This window comes from Pygocentrus nattereri, chromosome 12, assembly GCF_015220715.1.
Source record: "Pygocentrus nattereri isolate fPygNat1 chromosome 12, fPygNat1.pri, whole genome shotgun sequence".
NCBI lineage: Eukaryota > Metazoa > Chordata > Actinopteri > Characiformes > Serrasalmidae > Pygocentrus > Pygocentrus nattereri.
The window spans coordinates 3,371,164-3,386,497 of NC_051222.1; the positions used below are offsets into that span (position 1 = coordinate 3,371,164).

A 15,334-nucleotide genomic window follows, 5' to 3' on the forward strand; every position below is an offset into this window, starting at 1 on the left:
TCATTTGTTACAGGAATAAATTGGAACTGTTGAAATATTCTGAAGTGTGTTGTAGGACTTTCTGTGGAGTCATGTCAGTGTAATTGTAAAATACACGACTAAACTAAAACTACAGTAATGTTGTACAAATGCGGAGTTCAAACAGGGAATATGATATCAGCTCCATTACCCTTTCTCAGCTCAGTCATCAGTTCCTCAGCCACTTGGTTTTGGTTCATCTTCTTCAGGATGGTCAGTGTGATCTCTACAGCTCCATTGTGTCCATATCTTTGCACGATCTGATCTACAGTGTCATGTCTATCTGCCTTCTCCAGCAGGCACTTTGGGATGCAGGTTAAACTATCCAGACCATTGATCAGATGCCATTGGAATAATTCCAGGTCCTTTTCCAACAGGTTCTGAAGAGTATTCAGCAAAACTTCTGCAATGTTTGACATCTCGCAACACTGGCGATGAAAAATGAAAAAGTTTAATGGGGTCAGGTGAAATGGAGGGTTTTTATACATTTAAAGAAACTTTGCTTCAAACAAGTAAAAAATAAACCCATTTGTAGCTCCATGAAAAAGAGCATTAGAAAATACAGTTTCACTTTACACACTCCCTTTACACCCTTCTAGCCAACAATTGGCATTGGACATACTGACTTTAGACCTATGTGTGGCTGGACGTGAGCACATTACATTAGCAATGCATTTTTTAAAGAGTATACTAGATATTTAATTATTTTTTGCATAAAACTGAATGCATGTTTCACTTTATACAAAGCAAGAAAATATCTAAAAATGATGATATCCATAAAAAATACTCCAAGGAATTGTTTTAGAAGAAATCTATTAAATGCTCTTACCTGCTATCAGTAGTTACCTTATCACTCCATTGACTTTAGTCCTGTGTTTCAGGAGGCCTATAATTTATTCAGACAGAATACTCTATTTTAGATAGAACTGACTGTTTAACGGCATTTAAAATCTTCTGAGCTGCCAACAGAGATACTGTAGAGACCAGACTTCAGCGTAGATCTGATATGACACAGAGACTGAGACACAGGAAGCAGCACTCTGTGTGAAATATATCACAGGAAAAGGTGTGAAACAGAACAAGCTCTACAGTGTCATACACAACTAAATAAAGTAACAACACAAACTGCAGATTCTGCTTTATGGCACTGAAAAAGTGCACACAGCAAAGGAGTGAGTTCATTTCTGTTCTAGGAGGTGACTTTTTAAAGGCCTCCCCATTTCAGCTCAGCGTTAGAGTAGGGATTGATGAATCAGCTTTACAGAAAATCTGGTGTAGAGCTCTAATAATAATGAATAAGTCGGACACTTTATTTTTCAATGAATTGCATTGCGTCTATTGCACAATTACATGAAAAAAAGAACACATATTCTCTGCAGAAAAGAAAAAACAGTTTACGGGATGATGCTTGTTGTGGTTTCTAACACTTCTGCTGGGATCTATTCATCTAGTCATTTCTGAGAAAACACTTAACGGTCCACAGTTGTAACTGGGGCATTACTCTCACGGAAAATCTATCCACCAAGGCCTTAGGAAACAGTGAAAGAAGGATTCGTATTACAGGTTCGAGCAATTCTGAGAAAATGAAGTCGACTTCACTGCTAACAGTTCAAAAGTAAGATCATTCTCTCCACAAATGAACATGCGCAAGATTCTACAGCTCTCCAAGTCAGTATTCTGTGGCACATCCTTTACACCTTATAACAGCAACAGTGCAACAGTATGGTCATTTTTTATTGTGTATACATGTGCACACGCGGCATATAAACAGCATAATTCAGCCGGCATAACTGAATAATGTCTTTTCTCTTTTATAGGTACCTGCATCGTGAATTCCATTTCGCCCGGACACTTCAAGTAAGTATAAGTTTAAAATATTTAATTGAGAATTAGAATAAACATTACTTTAATGTCCTTGGATGCATGGGGGGTACTGCAGTTCCGTTGATGTGTTAGGGTGTCCTAAGTTGATATTTGGAAGACCATGAAATCTCCCAGAACTACGCTTATGCTGGCCAAAAAGGCAAAGCAAAACCTCCATATGACAGCAAAGGACCTTTAGGTGTAACTGACGCAGGAGTGGTGGTGCTGAACTCAGAGACATCATGATTATGAGAAAACTGCGGAAAAAAGTGATTTCATTCATTCCTATTTCAAATGCATGGACATTTTTGTTTGTGCAAAACCGTTAATTTATGTTTGTTTGAAATATTGGCTTGTCAGAGGATATAGGTAAAGCCTGTAAGAGTAATATTGGGGAGATGGTGTTTTTGCCGTTTCGTTTTTACAGAAGTGATTCTAATGTTGTCTCTGAGCGGCATTAAAAAACAGTCTCAAAAAGTCTTAAATTGAAGCCCCCATGCCTGCAGATGCCCTGCCTGCCTTCTGGCCACTGTGTCTGGTCCTGCAGCAAGGCCATTTGAGCAGACCTTGTGTTTGATCTAGTGACCAGATCTGCTGAGCGGTACCCGTGGACTCTCTTTCCCTCTCAGATGAGGTGCTAAGGCTGGCCCTATTGAAAGCCAGCTAAAGCTGATTTGGCTTGGGTTTTTAATAATAATAATTATAATACATTTTGGATGTTTTTTGCGTTTTACTGTTAATGGCGTTTTGTTCCTTAGCATAATGTAATGCAGTGGAGTCTTCTAAGGCATAAATTGACAAAGGCCTCAGTATTTTTTTTTTAAATACTGTACTTAATAACAATTTTTTGCATTAAATTTGTGGAGAACTTCTTACACTTTTTGGGGCAAGAGGTTCGTCTGTGAGATGTTCTTTTTTGTACCGTAAAAAGAGGGATGTCCCCTATTTTTCTGTATTGTAACATGGTAAAACTACTCAATCATGTTAATGTTTTCTTTTGCAATTAGTATGTTCTGTCAAGAACAAGTGGAGTAAATGAAAAGATGAGTGTTAAAATCTGAGCACAGTGCCTGTGGTCTCACATTGTTGTGTTAAAAATAACTTCTGTTTTGTTTTTTTATCACAACCATTTAAATATAAGATAAATGTAAATATTTTTGCTAAATGTTGTGTATATGATGTAGATAAATATAATCTTGCATACGAAAAACGCTGGATAATTTCTAAGGATATACAATTTTCTTCTCACAACTGTATACAGATTGAATAAGCATTGTTATTACAGTTAACTACCTAAAGGGGTTGTGTTGCCAAGTGTTAATGAATATTTTCATGTTATTTCATTCAATCAGATTTGCATGAATGTGAATGTAAAAAACAGCCACATTGTACTCACATGTTGAGGATCCCACAAAAACAGAACATTTTGTCACACACAGAAATCCATCCTATGAGGGAGGGGTAGAGACCACTTGTAGCCCACCAAGTGCAAAGAGAGACCCTGACATAACTCTCTCAATAGTGCATGCAAGGAAAGAATGAAACAAGGAAATGATCATTAGGCTTGTTTAAAATTGGATGTCCTCTAGGGTTTCTTAACCTTGGCCATCTGGTTTCCCCAAACCACAACACTAGTATACATTTTATTATTATTTATTATTTTGGCTGCCATTAAATCATTTCTTAAAGTATAGTGGTCAATAAAGACCACCCCCGTAACAAGCTCACCCAAAAGAAATTCATAATTGACTATATTCCATGGCCTGCAGGTGGCGCCATTCAGCAGTGCACTCATCAAAACACTTTTCTCTGTGTTTGATAAGGTATATGTCATGCAGCACCACTCTCACAATCACTCTGGGACCAAGGGGGTTCTGACCTCCAGGCAAAGAAGCCCTGCTTTAGAGTGTCATTCCGAATTGCTGTAAATCCATTTGCAACAATTTTGAATATAAAAAAGTTTGGGAAAAGAATCACAGTTGACGTATAATGAGAAACACATTGCCACTGATATTTCTCATATGTGTAAAGCTCACTCCTCTCAAAATACGTCATATCATTTCTAAGTGATCTTCAGTGCATTTTGAAATGAAACCCTTCAATAATTCCTCTTGGTTTTCCTCATTTGGCAAGTATAACCACTGAGTGAACGCTATAGAAAAATTTGCGTTTGAACTGTGTGGTTGGTTAGTGTAGTGGTTAACACCTCTGTCTTCTATGCTGTGGACTGGGGTTCAATCCCCCACTTGGCTAAACACCCTACACTAAACCAATAAGAGTCCTTGGGCAAGACTCCTAACGCTGCATTCGCCTACTTGTGTAAAATGATCAAATTGTATGTCGCTCTGGATAAGAGCGTCAGCCAAATGCCGTAAATGAACTGTGTAACATAAATGCAAAGGTTATTGTGAAACCTGTTCTCAAGACATCTATCTGTCAATCCAATAAACAGCTCAAGAAGACCCATAAAACAAACAAGTATTAGCACATGTAAATTTGTGTATTACTTAAAACACACCTTTCAATTGCAATTTATTGGGTACACCAACCAATGAATATTATTTGGGTTACTAGTGTGTGGTGGCAGTAACAGTGTATCAAGCCCAGCTGCTTTGTCTGGTTTCGCACACTATGTATTCCACTTTATTAGACACTTACCTTGTTGCTCTACCTTGCTAGTCATCAATTATAGACTGTAGCTCTTCTGTTGATGCACAGTTTGCTAGACATCCTCCAGCTCTTCATCAGTGGTCAGATTCTGACCACAGAGCACTCGCGTGGTAAATAATATGGCCTGAGTCCGACAGCCAACAGCTCAGTGTCCGGGCAACAGGTACGTTCCTGGATGGTAATGTGACCCACCTCCTCTGCGCTTACCGCTCTCAGTGCAGCCCCGGTCGGCCCAAACAGTCTGGAAGCCATTGATGGAAACGTGGTCATCTGGGATGTCCTGGTGTAGCCATGTCTCCGAAAAGCACATTAGACTACACTTCCGGAAGTGCGCATGCGCGAACGTGCATGCTGCCTGTTACAGCAGCTCCCGTTCGTGTTGTTTCGTTTTTACTCGTAACTTTTCTTCACCTTTTTAATGGTTTATTTATTGTGACGAGGCAACTTGGGGAAGCTGTGCCCTCTCGAAACATGCGAGTAGAGCGAGTCTTCGTCTGTGTTTCGCTGTGAAAGCGCTGCATTCACTCTCCGTGTCCGCGGCGGTGATGCATGGCCGCTTTGTTTACATCCAGGATCAGCTGATCGCGCTGCGGCCGGTCGGCATGGCAACCAGGACAACGAACATCCCCGAAGAGCTTCGGAGACGGACGCAGAGGGGATGCAGAGGGGGATACACCAGCGCACGGGGGAAGCGAGGGAGGGACGGTGGAGGCTTATGGAGAAGAGGGGATATAAGCCGCGTCTCCCCTCCGTCGTCATGGGCAACGGGAGGTCGCTGGCGAATAAGATGGACGAGCTGACAGCATTAGCCAGGGGTCAGAGGGAGCACCGGGACTGTGCTCAGGATCTTCTATGCATGCAATTGATGATGTCCTAACATACTAGCCATGACCTACCCTGCTGGTCGCAATCTAAGCCGCTCAAAGCTTGCTAATATGATAGCCATGACCTACCCCACTAGATCAAGGTAACTCACTAGCTGCATCCTGCTAGCGATAAGTTACTGCCGTAGCCCTGAAATCACTTACTCGTCATATAATAACCTGCTAACCATGATCTAAACTGACTAGCTATGACCTAACCTACTAGTCATAGTCCAACCTGCTACCCATGATCTAACTGCTCAACTAGCCAACATGCTAAATATATCCTAACCTGGTAGCCACAAGCAAACCCACTAGCCATGACCTAACCCACTTGTTGTGACCAAACCAATTAGCCCTGATCTATCTAACCGGCCGGGTGAGACCTAAACTGCCAGCTGACATGCTCACCACTAGCCACGATCTAACCACTACCTAATGGGCTAGCCAGGACCTAACCCACTAGTCAGGAGGTAACCCACTAGTAGTGGACTGTATCCACTACCCATTAGCTAACCCGCTAGCCACTACTGCACCTGCTTTTCTCAATCTCACCTGCAAACACACCAGATAGCCAGGACCTAATACATTGGCTGCAGCCTCATCCACTAGCCATAAACTAACCCATTAGCAGTAACCTAACTCACTATGACCAGACCCGCCTAGCCACAAGCTAACCATGGCCTAACATGCTAGCTATGGCTTAACCGACAAGCTGTATGCTAACCTGAATGTTGATTTTGTTTTACTAAAAACTCAGTTTATGTCATCTATACAGATGTGAATAAATCAGCTGCGGGTATATACTCTTCATTTTAATAAATGTACACAATTGGGTGTTTTATCAGTTTTTATTGAAGAGCTTCAACTGTTTCTGTGCACGTCATCTCCGTCTGTGTCATCATGTCAAAACAATGGAAATACGGAGTGAAATACAGAACATTCAAACACAAAACACCTTGAAACCCCTACCAAAGAGCAAGACAAAGCTCTGGTTCCACCTTCTTCTATATATCTTTATAAGATCCAAGAAGAGAAAAGCATGAGGTGATGATTCCATACAACATGTTTAACTGAACATTATTTATGACATTATTTATGATCTCACACACACACACACACACTCACACACACACACACACACACACACACACACACACACAGGAGGTTATTCTATCTCATACACACACACAGAGCATTTAGGATAATAAACTGTAAATCCTGCACAGAGCGGTTCAGTGAATGTGTTGTAGAACGTGTGAAGGTGTGTCCGTGTGTGTGTATCAGAGGAGACGCTGTAGAAGGACAGAGTGCCGGCCGGACAGTCCACATACACTCCTACTCTCTTCGAGCTGAAGGGAGGAGCAGAGATTTCAGTGAAATTGTTATTGTGACGGACAGAGTAACTAATATTACAGTTAGTGGAGCTCTTATCAGAGCAGATCACACTCCAGGACTTTGTGTTTCCTCCAAATCCACAGTCAGAAGTGTCTCCTTTCCTGCTGATTGATTTATATGTCATAGCTATTTCAACATCCCCCGACCTCCTCCCACTCCACTCAGCTTCCCAGTAACAGCGTCCAGTGAAACTCTCTTTGCTCAAAACCTGCTTATAGCAGTCGAACCTCTCTGGATGATCAGGATACGACTGCGGCTCTTCCACACACACAACCTTTCTGTTCCTCTCACACAGAGAGAGATCTGTGTGTGCTGTGTTTGGGTCCATTGTAAGCTCACAGGAATCTGCACACAAGAAGGGAGATACGACGAGAGAACATTAACACAAGGAAAGAAATAAGAGATCAAAACTTCAAGAATATAGATGAGAAGCATGAACACAAAAGGTGAGATGAGAGGAGCAAACAACACGCAAGGAGGGAAATTAGAAGAGAAAGCATCAACAAACCAGAAGAGTGACTAGGGGAAAAAACATGACATATATAAAGAGAGTTTGGAAGAGAAAACATCAACACCACAAAAGAAATTAGAGGAGAAACCACGAGAGCAGAGAGATTAGAGAAGAAAGCACACAATGAGAGAGAACATAGGAGAAACATCAACATGCAAGAAGAAAGAAATCAGTCGAGGTGGGAACGAGTCACTAAAAAAATGGAGCGTGCATGCTGCCTCTTACAGGAGCTCCCGTTTGCGTTCTTTTGTTTTTCCTCTCTGCAGTTTCCCTCTGGGATCAATAAAGGACTCTGATTCGGATTCTGATTAAGTTGCAAGTAACACGTAAGTCTCAAGTCTTTACAATCAATTCTGGATTCAGACTCTTCATGGTTTTGCCATTTTGAGTCTAGTCTTTCCAATTCATGACACTAAAGTCCAAGTCATAGTCCAAGTCACTGGAGTTGAGGTCAAAGTCCAGTTGCAAGTGTTTCTTGATTCACTGCAACGGCACTTCATATCCACTTATTTGTCTCTGCTGCTGTACTGAACCAGCGCCTCTACTATATCATACCTACACGTCACTCTATACACGTCACTATACATTACCAGTATTAAGATGTGCACCTTCTACCTCGCACTCATGCTGCTGTTATTTGCACCTTCTATTTATTGTTTATGTTACTTTTGGGAGTTGACTGGACCGTGAGTACAATGTTTCGTTCCACCTCATGTACCACATCTATCTATCTATCTATCTATCTATCTATCTATCTATCTATCTATCTATCTATCTATCTATTATACTGAGTCGAGTCGAAAGTCATCAGATTCATGATTCGAGTTGGACACATGTCCAAGTCATAAGTCTCTGTGCACATCTCTGGAGATTAGGTAAGAACAAACATCACACAAGAAGAGAGATTAGAGGAGAAAACATCAACACGTAAGAAGAGAGGTTAAAGGACAAACCCAAAAAAAGAGAGATTAGAGGACAAACACAACATACAAAAAAGAGGTAAAGTACACACAAATGGAAACATACGCAGTCTGGCTGGTGACATCCCATATGAATACACATCATTGGCGATCACGCCTTATTAACGCGTGGGAATAGGATTAAGGTGTAGCAAATCATGCCTTACTATATCGGACAAACAGAAATTATAATAGAAAACACAAAACACAAGAAGAGAGATTAAAGGAAAACATCAATGTGCAGGAATAGAGATAAGAGAAGAAAACATCACAAACATGAAGAGGGATAAGAGGAGAAAACACACAGGAAAAGAGATTAGAGGAGAAAACCCACATCCAAGAAGACGGATTAGAGGGGAGAAGACGTTGAAGGAGAGATTATGGCATATGCGCCCAGGTGTGTGCGTTTGTGTATACATACATTTCTTCAGTCCTGGCTTGATTCTGTTTTCACCTCCATGTTCCACTCTAAACACACACACACACACACACACACATGTTAACATGCTCATGTTCTCACCTTACTTTCTCTCACTCTGTCTCTGTCTGGTAACACGACGTTAAGTGACGGTATTAAAACAGCAGTAAGCTTTTCTATATAGTTACATAACGTCCAATGATATCATTAACTAATGAGCATGGGAGTTTACCAACCCAGTCTACATCTGTATGTGGACTTGGAGAAGGCCTACTACCATGTTCCCCGAGATATTCTGCCCTCCGGGAGTATGGGGTGCCAGGGCCACTAATCCATTCATTTTAATTATAATGTGAAATGGTTCCATATATCCCAGTCTAAGAATATTCATGTTAAAAATGAAAACATATTTGTCTATAAAAAGCCTGTCACACCACCCTCCAGTCCTGCAGTATTACAGAGTAATACTATGGCCTCCAACTCCCAGAATCCACCAGGAGATCATGTGACACTGTCCACCAACCACGAACTGCTTCAGAGATCAGCTTCAACTGAATATTGATCCCACCTGTTGTACCTTCCCCAGACTCCTATAAAGACTGTTTGCACACACCACTCTTTGCAAAGTATTGCCCCTGTTTTTCACAGCCAATTGAATTTTTTCTGCCATTGCCTACCATGTACCTTGAGCCCTTTTGTTTGTTTTTAGACTATGTTTTTGATTATGCCCTGCTTGGTTTTGGTTGTTCTGATTTGTGCCTGTTAATTGTGTAATAATCACACAAGTAAATTCAATGAAACATATTATTAATTATGAAAAATTCTAAATTTGTACTTTCTAATTTATGTTTTTAATGGTTAATGTTGACTTTCCAAGCCCTGACTTCACAAATGAAAACGGATCCCTGGCCTACATCAGGTCAACATCAGGTCTAACAATGGTATCCACTCAACATCAGGCCAATGTATGCCAATCATCTAACCTTAATGGCTATCCGTCATAGTCCGACCAGCCAAAGTATCACTGGCCCAGCGTGATTTGCCAAAATTATGCCAACATAAGCAATGTTGTTGAGCAAACATTGGGAAAGTGTGCTCTTGCTCTCGTGGTTAGTAGTAGACCATGGCAAATAAAACAGTTCAAAAATAAGAAGAAATTCATAGTCTTCAGCCATTTGCCCTACATATCTGCTGCTATTGGTATACAAGATTGGACTGGTTAAATTCAATGTCTCTGGGATGTAATATGTCCTAGCTACACCACTGGCACCGTTATGTTATCCATGTTATCTCTCAATGTATCATTTTGTTATTTTTTCTTTGGCAGGAGGTGTGTGCTCTTGGTCATATTTTGAAAATATGATGGTTTGATGTTTTTTCTCAACTTCACTTGGAACTTTATTAGTGGTTCATGGTCTGTTTCACAATCAGCCCCAGACCAAGTGTTGGTATGGCAAATAAAATGTTCCATTATTGCAAAGGATGCTCCTGAGCACATGTCATTTTACAGTTATGGTAATTACACAACAGTTAAGTGCCCAGTTACTACACTATGGTGTACAATTACTATATTATGGTGGACTGTTACTATACTACAGTATACTGTACCATCAAAATTGTACACAATATTGAAAACAGTTTTTCGTACTGGAGTTTGTTCAGTGTGCACTCTGGATCTTCCAGTCTAGCAGAGAGCAGTTTTACTCCAGACTCTCCTAGATGATTGTAGGTCAGATCCAGTTCTTTCAGGTGTGAAGGGTTTGAACTCAGAGCTGAAGACAGAGAAGAACAGCCTTTCTCTGTGATCATACAACCAGATAATCTGCAGAGAGAGAGGCGATAGAAGAAAATACATACTGACAAAGTGATACGTGTCAACGAACAAAAAATGACAGTTTGTCAGAAGTAAATAGAACACTCAAAAATAAAAAAATCTCTCATTCTGAGCTCTTTTACAAATATCAGTGTAAAAGAAGCACCCAGAGTTTGCACATTTTCAATTTAATGTGAATGAAAAAGAGTGTTTTTATTTTTACACTTGTGGGCCTTATCTTTTTCCCTGTTCTCATTACAAATCCAGCCAATTTAACATGGCAGTGAATATTTTGCAGATGCTTCTAATCAGTCTTCTTAGTTTCATAAATACAGAACAACTTAACACATATATGACACAACTAGAAAATCTTTTCTAAATACAACGTGTGTCATAGTATCAGTAAAAAGTCCAGTTTGGCAAAGGCATAAAATATTGTCCTCTTCAATAGCAGTTTTGGAGTTGCAGATGTTTTGAAAATGGTTGAATGCAAGCCTAAATTAATAAGAAATTTCCACTGCATGTTAATCAATTCCATTATGTTCCAAATTTGACTAACAGAAAGCCTACCCAAGTATCTCCAGTTTACAATGTGAACTCTTCAGTCCAGCAGAAAGAACTTCCACTCCTGAATCCTGAAGGTCATTGTTACTCATAAGTAGCTCTTTGAGGGTGGAGGTTTCCAGTTTTAAAACTGATTCCAGATTTTCACAAGTCTTTTTTCCAAGATTACAAAAAGCTAGTCTGCAAAGTAAAGTAAAGTGCAAGAGTAAACACAATAGATCTAAAAATACGAGCAAACTTTTACATAACTGTCATGATTAAGAACTATAAAATATATACGAATATATATTTTTGATAATAAATACAGTAGAAGTCTTTAGCCACTGGAAACAAAGAAAACATCTTAAGTAATGAATGCATTGAGTTTACAAATTCCTGCTACTTTACAGATTTTTACCACTCTGAAAGATGACCTGAGTATCTTCAGTTTACAGTATGAACTCTTTAGTCCAGCAGAGAGGACCTCCACTCCTGTATCTTGCAGATCATTGTTACTGATATCCAGCTCTTTCAGAGAAGAAGTTTCCAATTTTAGAACTGATTCCAAATTATTACAGGACTTTTTTCCAAGATTACACAAAGCTAGTCTGCAAAGGGAGATTAAATAAAATAGATATTACAATAAAAGTTTAAATGAGATCATTAAAATAATGTATCAAATGTCATGTTTTATAATACTTAACTAAGATTTTACATATTTTATATTACTGAGATGGTTAGAATAAGAAATATAATATTCTGTAGCCATAGGAAATTAAGCAAAAAAAACAATGAAGTAATGAAAGTAAGTAAGTAATGAGATCAATGTTTTGAGATTACAGTTTTACTTTACAAATGTCTGCTGTTCAGAAAACCTGACCTTAGAATCTCCAGTTTACAGTGTGAACTCTTCAGTCCAGCAGAGAGGAGCTCCACTCCTGAGTCTTGCAGGTCATTGTTACTGAGGTCCAGTTCTTTCAGGGAGCAGTTTTCCAGTTTTAACACGGATTCCAAATCTTTACAACTGTTTATCCCAAGATTACATGAAGCTAATCTATAAAGGAAGAATAAATAAAGACATTTTATAATATTTTCAAAAGTACCAAGGAAAAAATACAGCAGCACAGGAAAATGACTAAACTCAATAATGATTGAATATATATCTGCAGTGCTGTGGGTCTCTAGACCCACACTGTGGTTGCTTAGTATGGTGGTTAACACCTCTGCCTTATACACTGTAGACTGGGGTTCAATCCCCACCTGGGTAAACACCCTACACTATACTAATAAGGGTCCTTGGGCAAGACTCCTAACACCACCTTGCCCCCCCAGTGTAAAATGATCAAGTTGTAAGTCGCTCTGGATAAGAGTGTAAGCAAAATGCTGTTAATGTAAACAACACAACATAGTAAAGGTGAATATGATCACAAACACAGAAAACAGTATTATTAGACAGCAAAACAATTACACAAAACAAACAGCTAGAACCAGACTGGGAAATACAGTGACCGTGTATGAAATAGGATGTGGTCATTACCTGAACCCAGTCATTGTATTTTATTTCAGCTCTTGAAGCCTGACCCTTTTCTTGCACAATGATGCCATGAGAAGTGAGAAACGTGTGTTTGTGTACATATGAGAGGGGAGAGAGAGAAAACTCTGAATTCTGGAGCCATAAACTCAGTTTCCACATCTACTGGTACCAGTTGAGAACGGAGATGGTTCCCCTAGCACTACAAGTCAAGAAAGTCAACTTTGTCCTGTTTATGGATGAAGACATTTGTATTTGTATTTATCAAACATATTTTTGCAAAGCATGAAAATTGCTATAATTGCATTTGTTAATTATGTATGATTTAATGTGATATGATATAATTATATATAAAATTCAATTTAAATATGTGTTCCAAGTGTATGTATCACAATGAGATATTAATATACATATAATAATGTATAATAATCAGAAATGACACAAGGAAAAGTACTGAACATGCTTACTGAACTGTATTTAATATTTCATACAAAGTCCTTTGTTGAAGACGACAGCTTCAAGATGCTTCCTAGTCGCATACATTGCTGAGGTGTGATTTTGGCCCATTCTTCCACACAAACGCTCCTCAGATCCTCAAGGTTCTGTGGGCTCCTTCTATGAACTCTGAGCTTTAGTTCTTTCCATGGTTATTCAGTTTGATTCAGATCAGGTGTTTGGCTGGGCCATTCTAGCAGCTTTATTTTCTTTCTCTGAAACCAAGTGAGTTTCCTTGGCTGTGTGTTTGGGATCATTGCCTTGCTCAAATATCCATCCTCATTTCATCTTCATCATCTTATTAGATAGATGGCAGCAGATTTTTATCAAGAATCTCTCAGTACATTTGTCCATTCATCCTTCCTTCAATTACATCAAGCGTGCCAGTACTGTATGATGAAAAACATCCCCACACCATGATGTTCCCACCTCCAAACGTCACTGTTGGTGTGGTGTTTTTAGGGTGATATGCAGTGCCTTTTGATCTCCAAGCATGGTGTGTATTATGGCATCCAAAGAGTTCAATGTTGGTCTCATCTGACCAGTTATATTCTCCCAGTATTTCACAGGATTGTCTAAATGTTGTTGAGCAAACTTTAAACACACTTCAAATTTTTCTTCAGCAATGGAGTCTTGCATGGTGAGCATGCATACAGGCCATGGCGGTTGAGTGCATTACTTACTGTTTTCTTTGAAACAGTTGTACCTGCTGATTCCAGGTCTTTCTTTAGCTCTCCACAAGCTGTCCTTGGCTCTTGGACAACTCTTCTGATAATTCTCTTCACTCCTCTGTCTGAAATCTTGCGGGGAACACGTGGTCGTGGCCGGTTTATGGTGAAATGATGTTCTTTCCACTTCCGGATTATGGCTCCAACAGTGCTCACTAGAACCTTCAGTATTTTAGAAATTCTTCTGTAACCAATGCCATCAGCAAATCACTGGTTCAAAGAAACTGAAATAATTTGACAGCAGATTTTAATGGTATCAATCTGCAGATTTTTCAAACTTTCTGCATAAATCAGTTTGAGATATCAACAAGGCCAAGTTAAGGTTTAAATTTCTCTTGAACATGGCACAACACACCAAACCACTCCCATAGACTTCTTTACATGTTAACCATTTTAACTTTTGTGTAGTCACATTATTGCTGTCATTATTATATAATTATGTTATATTATGTAATATATCTCAAAAACTGACTTATGCCGAAAGTTTGAAAAATCTGCAGATTGATACCCTTAAAATCTGAATTATTTATTTAGTTCAGCCTTCCTGGCAAGGCATAAAGTAAAACGCTTGTTTAGAAAGAACTATCAGTGTTGGCAAAGCACAGATCGAAACAAGTAGAGGCTCAGTTGAATCTGTTGTCAGATTCTCTCAGTCTCTTTGAACCAGTGCTTTGCTTTGAGTAGGCATTTTATTTGCTTAGCTGCACTGTAAAACCTAATGAGTCCAGTGAATTTAAATGGTTTAAGGAAATCAATTCCCTTAAATCATTTAAGTTTTGGTTACTAAATTCTAGTATATGTATCTAGTAATGGGGTTACATACACTTATGGGGCACTTTATTACCTTGTACCTACATTCTGTCATACTGTCATATAGGTACATTTCTTCTTTCTTTGCATAATTTATTCCCCTTTATCCTGTTCTTCACTGGCCAGGATCCCCACAGGGCCACTACAGAGCAGGTATTTTTGGGTTGGAAATCATTCTCTACACTGCAGTGACACTGATGTAGTGGTCACATCACTGCTGCTGGAGTGCAAGACTTTCTGGGCCAGCTGCCTGTGTGACACTACACTGTTGTTACAGGGCCCCCCAGGCAGAGAGGGACCTTCCCCTGTGGGTAAGAACACTTAGAACCAAGTAACTATACCATGGGAACTGTGTGTATGTGTTGTGCATTATTTTATTTATAGTCTATTTGTGACGTGCAGCGAGGAGGCGGATGCACATGCTGAGATAATCGAGATTTATTAAGGGCAAATCCAAAATCAGGGTCATAACGGTCTAAAGTCAGAACATCCATCACAGCAGGTTTAAATACAAGAGGGCTAACGAGGGTTCACAAGACACAGGTGGAAACACAGGTGAGAATAATCAGGGGAGGAGTCACCAAAACAAGGGGCTTTTATAAGAAAAGTGCTATAATATATAACAATAGTATAAAGTAATATATTACTATAAAAATTAATTATACATGTTCTAATCTGAGAGAGAAATGTATATTTTTTGTGCTGATTGGTTAT

At 39.4% G+C, this 15,334-nt stretch overlaps 1 protein-coding gene across 11 annotated transcripts in view; it reads right to left on the reverse strand.

Moving 5' to 3' along the window:
- LOC108410790 (NACHT, LRR and PYD domains-containing protein 12-like) overlaps positions 1–15,334 on the reverse strand; it is a 42,135-nt gene that overhangs the window by 15,394 nt on the left and 11,407 nt on the right. For 2 of the 11 annotated variants that reach the window (XM_017682052.2, XM_017682049.2), the window contains exon 1: positions 170–5,213. In XM_017682052.2, coding sequence (XP_017537541.1) covers positions 170–506 — 337 coding nt within the window. In that variant the 5' untranslated portion in view covers positions 507–5,213. Of the gene's footprint in view, positions 1–169; positions 5,214–6,246; positions 7,158–8,703; positions 8,751–10,348; positions 10,523–11,083; positions 11,258–11,490; positions 11,665–11,936; positions 12,111–15,334 lie in introns of those variants that run through there. The other 9 variants (XM_017682053.2, XM_037543671.1, XM_037543664.1 and 6 more) reach the window with 8 other exon arrangements.